The sequence below is a fragment of the Ursus americanus genome, chromosome 20 (genome assembly GCF_024610735.1).
Source record: "Ursus americanus isolate L20-20 chromosome 20, mUrsAme1.1.p, whole genome shotgun sequence".
Taxonomy (NCBI): domain Eukaryota; kingdom Metazoa; phylum Chordata; class Mammalia; order Carnivora; family Ursidae; genus Ursus; species Ursus americanus.
The window spans coordinates 45,867,364-45,885,952 of NC_142146.1; the positions used below are offsets into that span (position 1 = coordinate 45,867,364).

An 18,589-nucleotide genomic window follows, 5' to 3' on the forward strand; every position below is an offset into this window, starting at 1 on the left:
CTTACATGTGTGGTTGTCATTTTCTCCTCTTCAAAATAGGAGATAATATTGGTAGTTTCCTACTAATCTGAATATGACTTTTGTGGAAATTAACACAATTTCTTTATTTTCTTTATATATTTTCTCAGTGTTTAAAGAAGGAAGAGAGAGTGTAGGAGTGTCTTGTGTGTTTGGAGTTCTGGTATGTCACGGTGTTTTGGTGTTGTTCTCTCTCATTTACAATCTCCAACATTTGTTTTACATGACTTAGATTTTTTCTCCCATGCCTGGAGAGTCCTGTGAGAATGCCAACCCTTCCTTGGGCAGAAGAATGTCTGTTAATGGTGAGAAGTTGCTTAAGAGAGAAAAACCCAGGGAGCTAATTTTTCCATCTAATTATGACCTCCTGCGACATCTGCAGTATGCAACACATTTTCCCATACCTCTGGTAAGTCACGGCTTCAGTCAGTTGAGAACCTGATTGTTTCATTATAGAATCATTAACTGTCGACTGTTCTACTTGCCTGAGTAATAAATACGGAAACAGGTGAGTTTTTCCATTTACTGCTTCTTTTATGATACTTAGGATCGCATATGTACAGTTGTAGTTCAAATTTGTGATGTGATACTACTGGCTAACTAGAATTAGTGGAATTTTCTAGATTAGTATCCGTTTATCAAGAGCATTTGCATGACTGCAAATGACGTCTAAATGTGCTTTCCCACTTCATTTGAAGCTCATTTACTGAGTAGCTTTTATGTCCCCTGTACTGTGGTAGGTGCTTGGTATTACACAGATGAATGAGAATTTCGGGACACAGGAAAGGTGAATAAGATAGGAGAGTGACAAATGTGAAATGATACGCAATAAATACATGCAGTAATGAGTAAAAACCCAAGTGCCCAATGGAAGGTGAACCGTTTGACATTCCTGGGTCTCTTCCACTCTCAAAGAATAAATATTGGAGGGGAGAGAGAGATCTGATTGAGAAGTTGGTTAAGGCTTCATAGAGGAAGTTGTATATGACATGGACTTGGATTAGTCTGATGAATTTAAGAGTTGAACAGCATATGAGAAATACTTACCAGGAAATTTAGTGTTTAACTCATAGCAAGTGACGTGCTTTTTAACTAAAGGGAAACAAGATTGGTTTTTTGATATTAACGAAAATTGGGCCAAAATCTGTAAATGTGTTTATATTTTTAGGTTTACTTTTTTTCCAGGAATTCTAAGAGAAATTTTAATGAGCCTTTTTTTTTTTTTTTTTTGCACACTATTATTACTATTTAAACAGTGTAATTGTGAGGTGTACATATAGTGTTATCTCCTGGATATCTTGAGTTTTGCTCTGCAAACTAAATATTTTCTTAATTTTTAAATTTTTTTTTGTTGTTTTGGAACTTTCAAAATCACTACAGCCATGTATTTTTTATTACAATTAAGAATCTTCTTTTTGGTGTCAGTTTTTCTGTGTCCAGAGCTATGTCAAAAGTTGCCACAGTTCTTTCTTGCTCATCACTGGCTAAATACATTTTTATTTCTTATTTTTTGCTGTACCTGTACACATCACTCATTTCCAACATAACGGAACAATCTCACTGTGCATTTAGGGCAAGAGAAAGGGTAGCCTGATATTTTAGAGATGTGTTCTGAAGAATTTATGGATGAACTATTATAATGTCTGGGATTGGTCTTAAAATAGTTGGTGTCAAAAGTGGGGGGAGGCAGGATATTGAAGTCTGGAGTTTAGTTAACTGTTAATGCACCAGTGTGAATTTCCTACTTTTGGCCAATGTATCATGGTGATGTAAGACATTAACATTAGGGCAGACTGGATGAAAAGTATATGGGAACTTGCTGTACTATCTGTGTACCTTTTCTGTAAATCTTAAAGTATTCCAAAATGAAAAGTTAATTTAAATAAAAAGGAGAGGGGTAATAAAGCAAATACAGCAAAATGTTGGATATGGTCGAAATTGGTTGAGGATTCTGTGTTTCTCTCTTGGGTAGGTAGAGCTTTGCTGGTCTCCCTCTTCCATGTGTCTTGGTGTGCAGGGCACTACCCAAGCATGGACATCTTTATTCTGTTGTTCATGTAATCCTTGGCTTCATAGTCATTCACAGCATGTAACATTCTAAAGACTGTCCACCACCTTAGAGGAAGGAGTGTGAATGATTTCTACTGTTTAAGTCTCTCATGATGGATTCTGACATAACTGTAATACAATCATAAAACAACTGCTAGAAAATTAATGTTGTAGGATACAAGTTTTTAATAGTCTTCTATCACCAGTTGCCTTAGGCCTCCCTTTACTGTGCGTGTCATTTAGAATAAAACATCAGTAAGGGGAAACGAATGGATATACTAATGTAACATTGACATTGGGAATGCTGTAGAGAGTCTGGTTCTCTTTCTTAATAAAGAGGGAAAAATTGACTAACCTATCATGCATGAATGTGAGAAGCATATAAGACTATGATTTAAAAAAAAAAAAAAGTTCCCCCCCACCGCCCCATCTTGAAGATGTAGCCCTAGTGAGTGAAGACCAAGGAGAGAAGACTAATGGGGACTTGACCAAAAGACTCAGGAAAAGAAACTAGTGGTTTCATGTATGCTCATATGAATCCTGTCTTGATCTGTCGGCCAGTAAAAACACGTTAGACCGTCAGCAAGCACGGGTTCTAGTGGGCTGCCCTTCCAGCAGCCTGTAGCCTAGCTGTGCCCTTTACATCCTGGGGCAGATACGGGAAGCTGAGGGGGGCTCCTGTCATGACCACTAGCTAGCTAGAATTTGTCCAGGACTCACTGTGGTGCAAGTGTGATAGGTACTTTTTGGGGTGCATTTTTCTCATCTGTTATTCTCTTCAAGCTCAGGGGATACTGAAATTGTACACCATAGTTGTCTTGGGTTCAAGCTTCAGAAAATAATTATTTTCAATACAGAACTGAAAATGACTCTGGAATCAAACTTGTTTTGTTAGTTTCCAGGAACACCTCTTCCTTTCTTTCTTTCTTTCTTTCTTTCTTTCTTTCTTTCTTTCTTTCTTTCTTTCTTTCTTTCTAACACGGGAAAGTTTATTAAAGTGAAAAGTGCACTCTTGAGATGTGAGAGTGGGCGAGCTCGTGCTCAAGAGAGCTGCCAGGAACACCATTTCTTAATCACTGCCCCTAATGCAAATGTATTACCAATCGTTGTAATATAGGCTTTTGCTATTGAAATGAAAAAAAAAAAAAACCCACAAAGCCTCAGGTATGGTTATCTAAACTTTTGAATCTTCTTTTTCCTAAATAAGTCTTTTATTTTATACCATCTATTGAGTCCTTTCTGCATTACTGGCAGTAGAGAGAATTTGATCTAAAGGTTGTGATCCTGAGAGCTGCGGGCCCCCTGTGGGGTCAGACTCAGACGTGGCGCCAACCAGCCCAGCATGTGCTGTGTTCCCTACAAGGTCTTGCTATGTGTGTATCTGGCATGTCTATTTTAAGGCCATTTGACGAGTCCTGTTTTTCCATACCTTTGATGTGAGTTTCTAGTTCCAAAACAGTAGTTTCAGCAGTCAGTATAGTTTAACAACTTGCTTGAAAATGTTGTAGGGTCTATTTCATGTTACTACAAAAAAAGACATCACTGGATTTGTCATTAGAGTAGAAAGTCTTTATTTATAACCTACTGATAGAAGTGTATAAAGGACATTAAAAACTACCCATGTATTTCCAAGCCTTTTTAGAAGTAAACAGTCTTAGTTCCTGTGTTACAAACCAATTAGATATTAAAAATCGGAGTGGTGAGCTAAAAGGTTACCATCTTTGAAATGATAGATTAAAAATAAACCAGGCACAGGTGGTTTCACCTAAAAATCAGCTGGACTTTTTTTGGTACGATCTAAATGGTTTTATTTAAATTGTGTTGCTTAAGGGCTTTCTGGCACCTTACATGGAGATTATTTTGCATATTTCTATCAAGAAGTCAGTTCCTGGTATTTAAATGAATACTTCATGAATGCCTCTGAGTCTGTCATAAAACTCCTTTAGATTTCAAGGATAATGCAAGGTTTTACGTTGGTCCAACAGCATCTTTTAGTTTTTTTGTACAAATATTTGGATAAAGGATCATTAACAACCACAAGAGTACTTATAGTATTTTGAAACAGTTTCTCAGTAAACCAGGCCACATATGCTAGCTGTCTTTTACTTAGTCTCTTTTCTCTTTTTCCCAGTGCTTATTGTCCATTGAGGGAGGAAGTGATAGCATGAAAAATCCCATATTTTATGCACTGTTTTCACCATTTGATTTTTCTTTTGGAGCCTTGGTCTCCTTCTGTGAAGCAAAAGTCATGTTGACTTTTAAGCGGAATGCTTTTGAGAGATGATAGTACAAGATAGGATCAAAACACAGGTTCGACACAGCAAGGAGCAGTGTAGCCTCTTTGGCTTTGAAGAGTGAAATCCTGGTCGGGCAATCAGATATTACCTCTGTCTGGCTCAGGGTGTATGGGATTCGGACAATGTGATACGGAACAAAACATATGATGTAGCCTGTAGTCACTAAAAGTATGTTGATGAGGGCTTTTTTCACATATGGATAATTTTCATTATCTTTGTTTCTGTAGAGTTGTCGAATTACAAGGCAGTTAGATATTAAAATGATGGCTGAGAAATTTAAAAATATTGCTACACATATGAAATTTGTCAGCAAATGCCAATTTCTGCCAAACTCCCTTTTGAATTCCATGCATCCCACATTTGGCTTCTCCTCGATGTCTTTGATGGGAATTATCATGTTGGGCACCGTTATAAGAAGGACCATTAGCCACACCACGGTCGATATCATTTTGGCAAATCCAGGTTCTTGTATCCGATAAATCTTGGAGCTGTATGTCAACTGAAGACAGCGATCAATGCTGACAAATGCTAAGAAGATAATTGATAAGTACATATTGATGTAGATGAGGCAGGCTGTCACTTGGCAGTGGAATATCTTCAGCTTCCAGGGTGCCACGCCCAAGTCCACAACGATTTTCACTGGTAATGCTAGAGTCAGCAGGAAATCAGCCGTAAGCAAATTAATTAAATATATGCTTACGCACCTGCGATTTGTGTTGCTCTGTATGAAAGCCCAGGTTGCAAAACCACTTCCAATAATTCCAACAAGGAAAACTAAATAAAAAAAATATGTGAATGGCTCCAGATCTGTGTAAACTGGGCAGAAGATTGAACTGTTTGTCATCTTGAGGGAAAGTGAGGATGACTCTGTCCAAAATAAAATCCAAAGAATCTGTTTAAAAAAAGGGGGTGGGGGAGGGAGGTTAGTAATTAAAATTAAAAATGATTTTCTTCAAAAACATCTGTACTCACAACGCCTGGGTCACATTTTTCTAATTCTTAGAATTTTATTGGTGAACAGATGGTGGGAACTGATGGGAACATCATAGATTGTGAGGAGGCCTGGGTTTTCCATGGTCTGATTTCACGATTTTGGGAAATCCCATACAGGTTTGCTTCTAGAATGGATATTTTCGACATCACACTTTAGCATTCTGATAGCTTTTTCGTTACCACTTGGGTTGGAAGTTAGTTTGCAGAGGATAAGTGAACTGAAATTCTGAGAAACAGACAGAGAGGAAATGAGGGTAAAATGGTTTGGTTGTGGCCGAGCGTGAAGAGGTTTCAGTGAGGCTTCCTGGCTTGCTGTTTTCATAGATTGACAACAGCTCCTCATTCTGGAGGAACCTAGGCTGAGAGGGGAGGTAACGGGTGACAGGAAGTTGTCCTGAAATTTAGAGGGAGTTATTTTAAAAGTAGGCCCTTCATTTTGTCATCTACCAGAACGTGTTCACAATCCACACTGCATTTCATTTTTTTGTTTAGCAGGAAGAGTTGAAGGGTTAGAATCTGGCTTGAATTGGTGCTTATTCCTTCTTTTCCCTCACTCCCATTCCCCAGTACCTAGGCCTGTGATGTCCAGTATGTGGCCACATGTGACTACTGAGCGCTTGAAATGTGGCCAGCCCAAACTGACATAGGCTGTAAATGCAAAATACACACCAGTTTTTAAAGATCTTCTCAGAAATATTATAAAAAATAATACAAGTAGTAAAAGTACACTATTTTGTACAAATAGTACAATTAGTAAAATGTCTCCATATTTTTTATATTCAGCATATGTTGAAGTGATATTTCTGATATTAGGTTAAATATATGATTAAAATTAATTTCTCCTGTTTCTGCTTTTTCAAATCCAGCTACTGGATAATTTTAAAGTACCTCTGTGGTTTGTTTTCTATTTCTGGTAAACAGTGCTTGTATAGATGTTTCTGTGTCAGTGTTTTTGAGAAATTTGACCACAAATGTATTTTAAAGGCTTCTAGAACAAGAATATATGATCATTGGTTAAAAAATTCTCAGAGAGAAGCTCAGGTATGTTAGTATGAAAACATCTAACTCTACTACTTGTTTCCTTTCACTGTAGGTTTTGAGGCAGCTAAGCCCAAAAGTAAAAGACATATCCATAGAACCATTGTTATTGACACTGATAATGACAAAATCTTGTCATGTTCCCTCCAAATCTGGAACGTAAGTGTAAGTTCAACCAGTTAGGGTTCATTTACTCTCTTTGACCTGGTCCAAACTTTGCACTTAGGGCCACAGATATATCTTCCTGGTGCTGCTTCTTGGTGTGCACCCTCCTCGCGCATCTTAAACACCTTCCTTTTGTATTAAAGACCAGAAGATTTTGTGTTTTAGTAGGAAAAAACCTGATACACAACTTCTTAAAAACAGTGAATCTGGGTGACTGGGTGGCTCAGTCGGTTGAGCTTTTGGCTCAGGTCATGATCTTAGGGTCTCTGCCCCTCTCCCCACCTGTGTTCCCCCGTCTCTATCTCTCCAAAATAAATAAATCTTAAAAAAAAAAAAAGAAAAAGCAAATCTTAATTATAGTGGCTAAGAAGGCCGAATAAGCCCATTTTCTGAAACCTCCCTTTAAAAGTAAAACAACAACAGGGGGAAAAAAAACCTTTTGAAGCCTTTCTGATCCTTAATTCTCCTGGTTATTTAGTATATACACCTTGGGATGAAACAATATAAGCAGATTGATAAGGCAGATCTACATAAAACTTTATAAAGTGTCATTTAAAAGGGTACATATCCTTTCTCTTTCCTGATTTGAGGTTAGGACTTTAGGGTTTATGCGTAATTCATTCTGCAGTAAACTCAATGAAAATAATTGAGTACTTACTTTGTGTCTGGCACTGTGCTAAGTACTTTACATGTACTTATTTAGCCTTTCATCATTCCTATCCCATAGGTGTTATTATCCCTACTTTACAAATGAGAAAACTGTGGCACAATGAGATTCAGTAACACCCAAGGTTATATAGTTGTAAATTATAGAGCCAAGATTCCAACTCAGACAGTCTGATCTCAGAAGCTATGTTCAAAACCACTCTAGAACTCTGTCTCAGTAATAGTAATAATCATGGTGATGGCGATGATAATAACTATTATTATAACAGCCAGCCTTACTAAGTGCTTACTATGTGGCAGGAACTATATTCTCGGCAATTTTCATGTGAAAGAGCAGAAAGAAAATATTAGTTCTTAACTTTTCCCCTAAATACTAATGAGAGAAGTTCAGATTTCAAGTATTTTGGTGTTTCCTTTTATCATATATATATTTTTAAAAACCAGACCTAGGTTCTGTCTTTTAAATCTGAATCTCCCTTACTTTCAAAGTTCCCATGACCTAGTTGCTGCAAACTGTCCGTACTCTCTTTATCCCAGTTCCCTAGATTGGTTGTATCTATACTCTGCTGTGAACTGCTCCTTCCTGCCTTTGTATTCTTGGTGGTGATAAAATTTGGGGAATCATAGGACTTTAAGGATGGAGGTAGCCTTTACTGATAGCATCTAGTCCAAGTCTCAGATCAGTTGAGGAGACTGAGGTCTGGCACTTGGATGTTGCTCAAGGTTTTCCAGCTTGTAAGAGCAGGCAAGAATTGGACCCTGTTGATCGTTTTCTAGACTTTCTGCCCTTATCCTTCCTACATCCAAATCCTTCCTATCTTAAAATGCCTAGAATAAGCTCTTCGTGTCTGAAGTCTGCTCTAGGCTTCACTGACTTCTTAGGACTCTGTTTTTTGGATAGTAACCGTTTATTTGAACCTTGGCGTTCTGACCACCCTTTTCTTCTCTAGGTCAAAAACTAGTGTTGGTATAAATTGATCCTCATCTCCATCTCCCACCTTAGTGCATTGTTTCTTTACCAGGTGCTAGGATTTTAGGTTATGCTTTTGTATTTCAAACGCTATATGATAATTGTTAACATAGTACTAAGTTTTTTAAAGTGATCCTATTGCTCATACAATCATACAGTAAAGTCTCATTGTATAGAGGGATATGTGGTAAAGAGGGTTAGAAAATTGTTTTGATCAATTAATAATTAATATTCTCTAACTAGAACTGGCCATACATACCACTTATGGGTAATTTATTTAAAAATAATTATAGCATAACTATCTGATGCTCGAGATTCCTGTAGTGCCTTGCCCTGGCTTTTCATGAACCTTAGTCTAGATTGCAGTGAAAAACAAATCTCTTCATTTAAAATTTTTGGTATGTTGATTAGAGGTTAAATTATACTCTAATAGCATTTTGTGTTCTCTGTCACAAATTTGAAAACCAAGTGCTTGATAGATGTTTTGTCAACCAATTATGTAGCCTGTGGAAATTTGAGGTGCTACGGCAGAAATCAAGACGAGATTTCAAGTGTCTCCTTTGCTTGGGGTAGAGTGCCCATTGCTTAGAAAATGAATACACTTATTAGATTTTTTTTTAAAAATGAAAGTCACAATAGAATGTTCTTGAAATTACCTATCATAGTTTTTGTGGAGGAAGACATTTCAAGATCTGTTGTGCCCTGTTGTAAAGACCTACAACATGGCGTTTATCCATGTTATAAAATTGAGTTTACTGAATAGTTACGCTCACCTGTAAGTAAGTATTCAGTCTTGTATAAATTAAAAATTTTTTTTTGAGAGGAATGCTTGGGGTCATCAGATAGAAGAAAATTATAGTGCAGTTCATAGCAAGAATCTGTTTAGAGTTTAGTAACGTTGCCCTCACACACAGCAGCCTTATTACACTTGGCATTTCCAACTTAACATGTTTTAAACATTGAACATCCTAGCTTCCCCTTAGATGGAAAGATATTTGAGTATATCAAGTATTTAAAAAGGCCTACCTGGGGGTATATTCTCCGAGCCGCCGCGGGCTCGCTGCAGGTCCTCAGAGAAGCTTGAGCTGGCCGTCTGGCCTCAGCAGGAGCACGAGCAGCTCCATCGCACGAAGGTTGGCTGTACTAAAAATTTCCTTTCCTTTTCGTGTGGTTTTAAAGTGTTGCATATTGACGTAGATGAAACTGTGGTTTGTAAATAGTTTAACTGTCTGAAAGTCTCCCCGAGAGGTTCAGTTTGGTGTGTGCTTTCTTTTGTGTGTTTCTGTATTCTTTTAGAGGAAAGATTTTTATTGTCCGTTGTAGTGCCTAGCATTTTTTTTTTAAAGCATCCAAGATATGTTTTCCATCATAGTGATTTTAGAGAACATCACTTTTTATGCCTTGAAAGGGGTTATGAGTTAAATATATTAGGTTTTTAAGCAAAATTTCTTTAGTATACATCCAAAATGCTATTAGAGTATAATTTAACCTCATCAGCCTTTTGAAGTTATAACTAAAACAGTTGTTGCAGTTTGGGTTTTGTTGAGACCTCTATTAATAAAAAAAGATGTTATTTAACATAGTCTGGTAAAGTTCATGTTTTATTTATCTTTATTCTTTTTTGTTCATTGTGGAAAAATCTGGAAGTAGAAGAGGAAATTATATGCACAGAGATAAATTATTGTTAATGGTTTTGGTACATAAATTGGCACAAATTTCAGCACAGATTTTAAAATTTTTCAATGTATATGCACACCCACTTAAAATGTTATATTGTGCTTACTGTTATATAGTTGTAATTTTTTCTTTCAAGGATATATCAGATCTCTTTCTCTTAACAAGAATAGACCTGCCATGAGCATTTGTCAGTTTGGCCCAAATAGCTTAATGAACTGAGCCTGGTATTTAGTAATAAATAGATTGTATGTAAAGGGACCCTCCTGTGTATTTAAATTGTTGGGATAAATGATCATTCTGCCTGTGGTGAGCACATGTTTACTGAGCGTCTAAATGGAGCTCAGCATGGTGAGGGACCTAATAAAAAGTCACTGTATCTCATCCACGTGGTCGATTGGCCTTGTTAGGTTATCTTTCTTGAATAAGTGTAGCTTTTATAAAAGAGGATATGAACTCATGTCTCAACCATATTTTCTGGAGTCATAAGTCTGCTGGTCCAAGATTGATTTGTTAAGTGCAAAACCATTTCTTGGTCAGTTAGGGTCTGATTTCTAGTGTTGCTTCATTGGTTTGGTAGGTGCTTTGGTTTTGTGTCCCTTTCTCTTAGTAATTCTTAGTCAATCTTCCCGATGAAAATAACAACAATAACAATAACAACAACAAAAAACTTCTCGAGAATCCAAAATGAATCCTTTTGGTATTCGCTTTTAAAAAGAAAAATCTCTCAAAAATGAGATGTCAAGCTAAAGGGAATTTAGGGAGAGTTTAAGGGAACTTTAGGGAAAAAAAACCCCCAAAACAATGTAAGGATGCTTATGATGATAGTGGCCATTTGTTTCGCGTATTCTGGTGTTCTCCCAAATTCATGTAGTAATAGTACCAATAGTGAATATGAATAGTAATTATTAATGCTATTATTATCACCATGCTGCAGAAGACGACTTTTTACATATATTCACTTACAAATTAGATGAAAAACCCAAATCTTAAACTTTGTATTTGGTTTTTGGTTAAGAACCAATGTCAACTCTCATCGTAACAGTGCTAGGAAAGAATTTGTGTGCGTTGTTGGAAATAGGACTCAATGAAAAATACACTTCAGAAAAGACATGCTTGCAGCTTGTCAAGTAAGTGAGCAGTGATGCTCGGGGTTTATATGCAGTGGGGAACAGAGAGGCTGGGATGCAGAGGATTTGGTGAGACAGAGCTGGCTGTCGGTGGAGTGGTGAGTGGTTCTAACGTGGTATGCAGGAAAACTGGAACGAAAGATTTTGGGTAGTAAAGTTTCTTTTTTCTTTTTTTAGGTAGGCATATCTATATGTTTACTTCCCTGTTCACTTTGGTGGGGTTATACCCAGACAGAATTAAGAAGTATATTCAACTGTTCTTAAAAGTCTGTAGCCACAGTTTTTTTGTCTGGATTGCCAGATAGAAAAGAGCTGAAGGACCCTAGTTCTCAGTTTTCCACTTCCTTTTTGGAATGGTGAGAAACCCATCTTTTAATAGTGAAACTAAACCATGTTCTTCCTTATGAGAATGACCTTGAGGCAATCTGATACTCTGTGGAAGTTTATTCAGGTGGAAATATGCTTTTTTGGGGGCTACCATCCCTGTTTTGTTTTTAACACAAGTTCCATTTGAAATTTCCAGAAGTCACTTCTTTATCTGTTTCATTAAGGACGAATGTTTTTCAGAGTGTATTTTGTTAGTGTTCTGGGAACTTACATATCATCACTAACCCAGTATTTTAGAAACCCAAGTGGGAAGAAGTGAGGTGAAGTTATTTTTCCCTGACCTTGGTCATGGCAATACTTTTTAAGAAATGACGTGCTAGTTACTTTAATGGATATTTTGTTTTAAATAAAAACTGAAAGAGCAAAATTGCCCCATGAATTGTCAAAGAAAATCTTACTGTTATGCACACAAATCATGCTTTTGATTTTATTGAACACAAATACCAAACAGTATTTCAGTAGGAATGTCATTTTTATGTTTAACATTTGTAAAATTTGTTTTCTAAACGTAGCATAGTAGTCCTTTGGAGCTAACAAGGAATGGGAAAATGAATATTGGGGTAGGTAGCCACTGCCACAGCCAGACATGGGTCTGAGAACTTAATTTTCTTTAAGAAAATCCATGATACATTAGGAAAGCCCACTCTTGACAGATGGGGAAACTCAGGCCTTGTCCAAAGCTGCACAGTTAGACTCCAGTGACCCAGCACTTCATTATGCTTCTTAAAATGAAAATGTTGGGTGGAAACAGTGGTTACAAAGGAGGCCAGCAGGTCCATGCAGCCACCCCCTGCCCTCCTGCCCCCTTAGTTTGAATTCCAGGACCACTGAGCGGTGGGAATGGTATGCTGCTGTGCCCACTCTTTTCCTGGAGTTTGCTGCTCAGGATGCCCTCAACTCAAAATAGTTTGCATCCTGAAGCTTTTTTATGATCTTTGGGTAGGGGGCTATTCCTTGGTTAAGAAATGCTGGTGATCAGGACATTTCTGCCGTAGTGCGTGTGCGGCTCTCGGTCTGCCTTCTCTCTGGAACCACTGTGCTTTAGGTTCACATTTTGAAAATTTTTTTAAAGCACGTCATCCCCTTGCCCACCTGGATTAGTCCAAAGACTTTTTCCCCTGACTCTCACTGAGATTGGCAGCTTCAAATCTGAGAGCGACAGATGTGATTAGGCAAGAGTACTTTTTAAGTGAGGCATAGACAGACAACAGGGCTTCCGGGGTGTTGCTGTTTCTGCATTTACTTAAACACTGTCTCGGTTTTCCCTTTTTAATGAAACAGAGAGTATAAGTTGGAAATATTTTGAAGGCAAAAGTGTTTTGCATATTCTTGGAATGTGAACTCAATTATAAGAGTGGCTGAGTATATTCATTCCCCTTGCTTGTCCTTTTGGTTTTCTGCCTTTTTATTGACTGTACAGTGTTACTGGGTCAACATACAGTTCATTTTACCTTTCAGTTGTGAGGTCTGAATGTGCTATTTGATTGGTGGATATGAAATAATTAATAAGGGAAAATCCCTAAGAAAGAACTTTTAAAGGTTATCTTGTTTCTTTTTAGTCACCGAAGTTCATTTTTTCCCCCTTGAGTGGTTATGGCCTGTTTCTTAAGAAGTTGTGAATAACACATTTTCAAAGCTCAGAATACATTTTACAAACTCTGTTGTTATCTTCCAGGAGAAGGTTCTCTGGAGAAATTCGCCCTATCCCTTGCCATGTTGTGAGTCTTTGTTTTTTGATCAAGTACTTAAGGAAAATTCTAACAAATGTGTATTGACTGGGGGCTGTCCCCCTGGCTCCCATGCTAGAGAATATTTTTGCTATGTTTAGAAGGTTACGGTATAGAGGGGGTGATAAGGGATCTGTGGACCCTGCAATGACACTGTTAGAACTGGTGGAAATCCAGGAAGTATAGTCCTCTGGCTGAGGTACGGTGAAGAGATGCTTCTGTGGAGGGAGGGAATGGAGTCAGGTATGGGGGATGATGCAGATGACTGAGATGTGGGGAGTGTTTGGTGATTCTCAGGCAGTCTGGGTGCTTGGAGTATCTGAGCAGAATCTGCATGAAGAAAAGGCTGAGACCAAATCTTAGATCACTTTAGTCAATCTTAGATGGTTTACTAACCCTGGAGGGCTCAGTACTCAGTAAATCTGTGGACGTTGGATTCCGTAGTGTTAGGGGAGAAAGCAGAAGACAAGAAACCAGGTAGGGGGAATATTATGGTGCGGTCATTTTGAGTGAGAAGCAATGAGGAGCTGAAATTAGATGGGAAAGGATGGGTGCTGGGAACCATTGCAGAAATATGGTATGTATGGGGCTATGATTTACGGCTGGGAGGGGCATAGACTTCAGTTTCAGTCCTGGCAAGAGAAGTCTGAGGAGAGAATCCAGTTTGACCGGTAGAAAGGTGAGTTTGAGTATTGGCTTACTATGTTTTTAGTGCTACCTCATTATTTGATAAAGCATAGATTGCTTTTTATTTTATTCCTTCTCTTTTAAATAGTAAATATTCCTTAGTGCTTTGTCAGGCATAATCAGGACATTCTGCTTCTGCTTTTGTTTGTGTATTCATTTGTTTTTTGGATTCCATATATAAGTGAGATCATACGGTATTTGTCTTTTTGTCTGACTTATTTCACTTAGCTTAATACTCCCTAGATCCATACATGGTGTTGCAAATGGCAAGATCTCATTCTTTTCTATGGCTGAGTAATATTCCATTGTAGATATGCACCACTTCTTCTTTATCCATTCATCTATGGATGTACACTTAATTGTTTTCATATCTTGGCTATTGTAAGTAATGCTGCAGTAAACATAGGGTGCATATGCCTTTTCAAATTAGTGCTTTCATTTTCTTTGAGTAAGTGCCCAGTACTGGAATTACTGGATCATATGGTATTTCTGTTTTTCCTTTTTTTTAAAGATTTATTTATTTGAGAGAGAGCGAGCATGGGGGGAGGGCTAGAGGGAGAGGGTCTTGCGTGGGACTCAATCCATGACCCTGAGATCATGACCTGAGGCAAAAGGAAGAGTTGGACGCTTAACCGACTGAGCCACGAAGGTGCCTCTCTTTATTTTTAATTTTCTAAGGAACTTCTGTACTTTTTTCCACGGTTTGGCTGCACCAGTTTACGTTGCCACCAATAGTGCACGAGGGTTCCTTTTTCTCCATGTCTTTGCCAACACTTGTTATTTCTTGTCTTTTTGACACTAGCCATTCTGACTGGTGTAGGGTGATATGTTATTGTGGTTTTGATTTGCATTTCCCTGATGATGTTTTCCTCATGTTGAGCATGTGTCTGTTGGCCATCTGTAGTTCTTCTTTGGAAAAATGTCTGTTCAGTCCTCTCCTCATTTTTGGATCATACTATTTTTGTTTTCCTAGCTTTGAGTTTTATAAGCTCTTTATATATTTTGGGTACTAATTCCTTTTTGGTTATATTGTTTGCAAAAATCTTCTCCCGTTCAGTAGATTGTCTTTGGTTTTGTTGATGATTTTTTTCGCTGTGCAATAATGACGGCATTCTGAATGTAACTTTATAAACACTTAAGGAGCTCTTATTTTTTTTTATTTTATTTTTTAAAGATTTTATTTATTTAACAGAGATAGAGACAGCCAGCGAGAGAGGGAACACAAGCAGGGGGAGTGGGAGAGGAAGAAGCAGGCTCATAGCGGAGGAGCCTGATGTGGGGCTCGATCCCAGAACGCCGGGATCACGCCTTGAGCCGAAGGCAGACGCTTAACCACTGTGCCACCCAGGCGCCCCGGAGCTCTTATTTTAAATAGCATTGGTAGAAGTCCTGGTTTTCCTATTAAAAAAATAACATTTTCCTTTTTATTTACCTAACTACTTTCATAGTATCAACCAGATAAGAAAATACGTTTGGTCATGGCATTGAAATTTTTTTTTTTTTTTTTTTAGTACTGGCATTTTTTTTTTTAATAACTAGAAAGTGAATTTAATATGGAGTTGAAATTGGTGGTTAATTTACAAACAAAATGAAGATTAACTTCTCATTTTAGTCAGTAAATATTGGAGAGAGCTAGTGTTCCTTCAGAAAGCTATGGTGTAAAAAGTAGAATGTAAATAACAGCTTGAAAAAACTCCTAGTTAAATGTAGAGAATCTTTAGGGATTATCAAATTAAGTAGTGTGAAGTATTGTATGGAGATGATGAGAGCCACATTTCCGTGGCCTTTTATGTTGGGAGATGGACTGATAGGAAAGTAAGCCCTTAGGACTTTATCATGCACTTTGGGGGAAGATTTAGCAGTTATACCAGTGACCTGGGATTTGGGAGGGAAGCAGGAAGTAGTATACCTCTGGGCTTCGCCTGACGTACTGACACCATGTGGACTGGAGCTGGTGACATCTGGAGGTTGAAAGTAGAGCAAGATGATTCTGGGTCCAGAGTCTTATATTTTAGGTCCCCACAGCACTGAAGGTAACAATGTTTGGGAATTGGGTTGAGATGGGTCACAGAGATCTTAACTGTGACCATGAGAGAAGTCAGACTTATGCAATGAGCACATTCAAAAAATATCAAGTAGTCTTTATCATTGAAAATACTTTTCATATATTCTCATTGTTGTTGAGATGGGCCTGTAACACCTCTTTTCATGCTTGTACTCCAACTTCTTCGCAGGTGGGAGAGATAGAAATGGAGTAGCTTCTTATATTTTCTGCCAACCCTGAAACTGCTTTGGAGTGCACCTAGGTAACAGGGAACATTTTCCAGGTCCTTCTGTAGAGAATGCTGTCATGCAAGTCCTCAAGTGCTTAGGGTGCCCAGGGTGGCTCATAAACTCAGGTGCCTATGGTGGAAAAGAAGACACGATACACACAGTTGTAAGAAACAATAGAAAACAAGGGAAGCTGGGGATGATAGTGAGTTGAGAGCTTCTGTCTCACCAAGAGAGGCCAGTGGGCCCTTAGCTGCAGCCAGTTGTTTCCCCATGTTTTTATTTGTTGAGGCAGCAATTAAAAGAAAATACATCTGTGGCTAGAAGACGATATGCCACTGGCTGCTTTGCAATATGTGGACTGCAGAAATCTAATAGAAAGGTGTTCAAAAGTGGCTCTTGGCCATGACTAAAAATCCCCCATTAATAGGAATTCTTATATTTTAACAAACCATGATTCCATTTTGATGCGTAATTGACTCAGCTACCTATACGGAAATACTCTGAAGCATTTTTTGTTTGTTTGTTTTTTTATAAAAGAAACATCTGTGATAAGAATCAAGAAACAAAGATCATAATCATCTAAGATTACACATGAAACCTGCCCACTGAGATGCATGAATCTTACAGTGGTTGTTTACAGAAGGTTGCCTGCTACCAGTGGTGCTCATACGGTGGTTATCTCCTCAGCCTCTGGACTCTGTTTTCCCAGCAGTAAAAGTGAGGCTTTTCCTTTGCGAAATTCGCTTGCCCCAGTTCTTGTCCATAGGGTTATCACAGTGCCCACCCTGCCTCTAATATCAGGGTCCGGCCATAATTGACAACCAGCATGTCTGATTCCACTGGCCTTGGGTTGGGATGGAAAATGAGCCAGTATGACCCAATGAGAGCCAAGTCCCAGGTTTCTGAAGAAATTCTCTGGAGGACTGACTGTGGAGGTTTAAGGTCTAGAAGTGCTGCTTTCATTTTGCTGCCATAAAAAAAGAGCCCACGGGTCCTTTGAGTTGAAACTAATACCATGGAAGATGGCTGCAAAAATGGTAAAAATCCAGCTTTAGTTACATCAGCTGAGGCCCTCTATCAGCCCTTAAATTAAGCCATACCCACAACTATGGGCATTTAGGTCTGTTAGCCAGTAAATCTCTTTTTATTGCAGAAGTCCAATTTTAGATGTATTTTTTTGTCACCTACAAATTAATTCTGATACATTGGCTTCACCTAGAAGACTGATCCAGAAATTCTAGAAAACACCCTTATACTAAGTTTTGTTTCTACTTGATGATGTTAGTAAAGTATATGCCATTAGCTCTCTATTCTGTCCTTAATCCCATTGCTGCTATTTCTATCTTTTGACTCTGGACAAGAAGAAGAAGAAGAAGAAGAAGAAAAAGTATCTTTATTAATACAGAAAATAACTGTGACATCAGACCATCCCCCCAGAGTGATATGAGATTTCCTTTTGGGTAAACCGCACCGTGAGGTTTGTGTGAGGTGGGGTTGGGAGAGAACTGGTGTGGTGTGGTCTTCAACGGTAAAACGCTGCTACTACCTTGTGCTCACCAATTCTCTGCAAGACACCAGTGGCATGCAAATCATCTTTTCATGACAGGACATCCCCACAGAAAAACCACTTTAACAACATGTGGCTTTCCTTTCCCATGTGTCACTTTTTAAAATACTCAAGCTGTTGCATCGCACTGCTTCTACAATATGTTTGTTATTTTACCTTCTCAGAGGTGCATATATGTTACAGTAAACTAGCTACAGAAATTATTCTATGACATAATTTAAAAAAGTAGCACTGGTCATCTCAGGGAAGTTTCGGGATTGATCCATTGCTCTACTATGTTTTTTTGTTGTAGTTCTGGACCTGTTAAGCAGTAAGCGCTCATTAGCTGTTGCTTCCCAGTATTCCTACCTGGCTTGCATGTGGTTTCCTGGAAAATCTTGATTTCCACATTACCCATGTGCTTTAGTGCAGTGGTTACAAAGACATTATTTGGTGCTTCTCATTTTCTTTTTTCTTTTCATTTTTTCCCTGTGGCCCAGTGGGGGCGGGGTGCATGTAAAACACCAGTATTTAGTCATTTATTCTGGCGAGGGAGAATTGTGAAGAATAAGCACAGCCAATTTCTTTTGCAAATGTATTTAGCCAAACATATATGGCAAGTTTAGTTTTGCCAAGCATGTTTGTCATAGGTTGGTGGTTTGTTTCTTTTTGAGAGGACACTTGACCCAGAGATGGGAGCAGGGAGTTTTTATGAATGTGGAAGTTGGACACAAAGAGTGAATACCTTTCCAGCTCTTCTTCAATTTAAGGTGTATTTTCTGAGTTTTTCCTAAAATCTGATGAGGCGCCAGAGCATGTGAAATACTTATTTTGGAAAGTCTGTGGCAAATAAAAATTTTGAGTACTCTAGGCAACTGTCTTCCTTCCTTTATGCATAATTAGCATATTAAAGAAACCACCCACGTCATGACTGTGAAGAAATTTGGCATTATTTTTTCCTACCTTGA

General features: G+C 38.2%; 2 protein-coding genes across 11 annotated transcripts in view; one reads left to right on the plus strand and one right to left on the minus strand.

Annotated features, from left to right (window-relative positions):
• The window catches only part of MED12L (mediator complex subunit 12L), a 318,600-nt gene that overhangs the window by 99,063 nt on the left and 200,948 nt on the right, over window positions 1–18,589 (plus strand). For 9 of the 10 annotated variants that reach the window (XM_045812551.2, XM_087870287.1, XM_045812561.2 and 6 more), the window contains one exon: window positions 251–427. The exons of the other annotated variant lie outside the window; for it this stretch is intronic. In XM_045812551.2, the coding sequence (XP_045668507.2) occupies window positions 251–427 (177 nt within the window). The remainder of the gene's footprint in view (window positions 1–250; window positions 428–18,589) is intronic. 10 annotated transcript variants of the gene reach the window in all.
• Window positions 3,622–9,383, minus strand: GPR171 (G protein-coupled receptor 171). Its single transcript, XM_045812689.2, has 2 exons — window positions 9,223–9,383; window positions 3,622–5,256 (listed from the first exon to the last, which is right to left on the minus strand). Exon 2 carries the CDS (start codon window positions 5,206–5,208, stop codon window positions 4,249–4,251), a length of 960 nt encoding a protein of 319 aa, XP_045668645.1. The 5' UTR covers window positions 5,209–5,256; window positions 9,223–9,383; the 3' UTR covers window positions 3,622–4,248.

Excerpts from the sequence above, each read along its gene's own strand:
- GPR171 (XM_045812689.2), bottom strand. The coding sequence starts at position 5,208 with ATGACAAACAGTTCAATCTTCTGCCCAGTTTACACAGATCTGGAGCCA.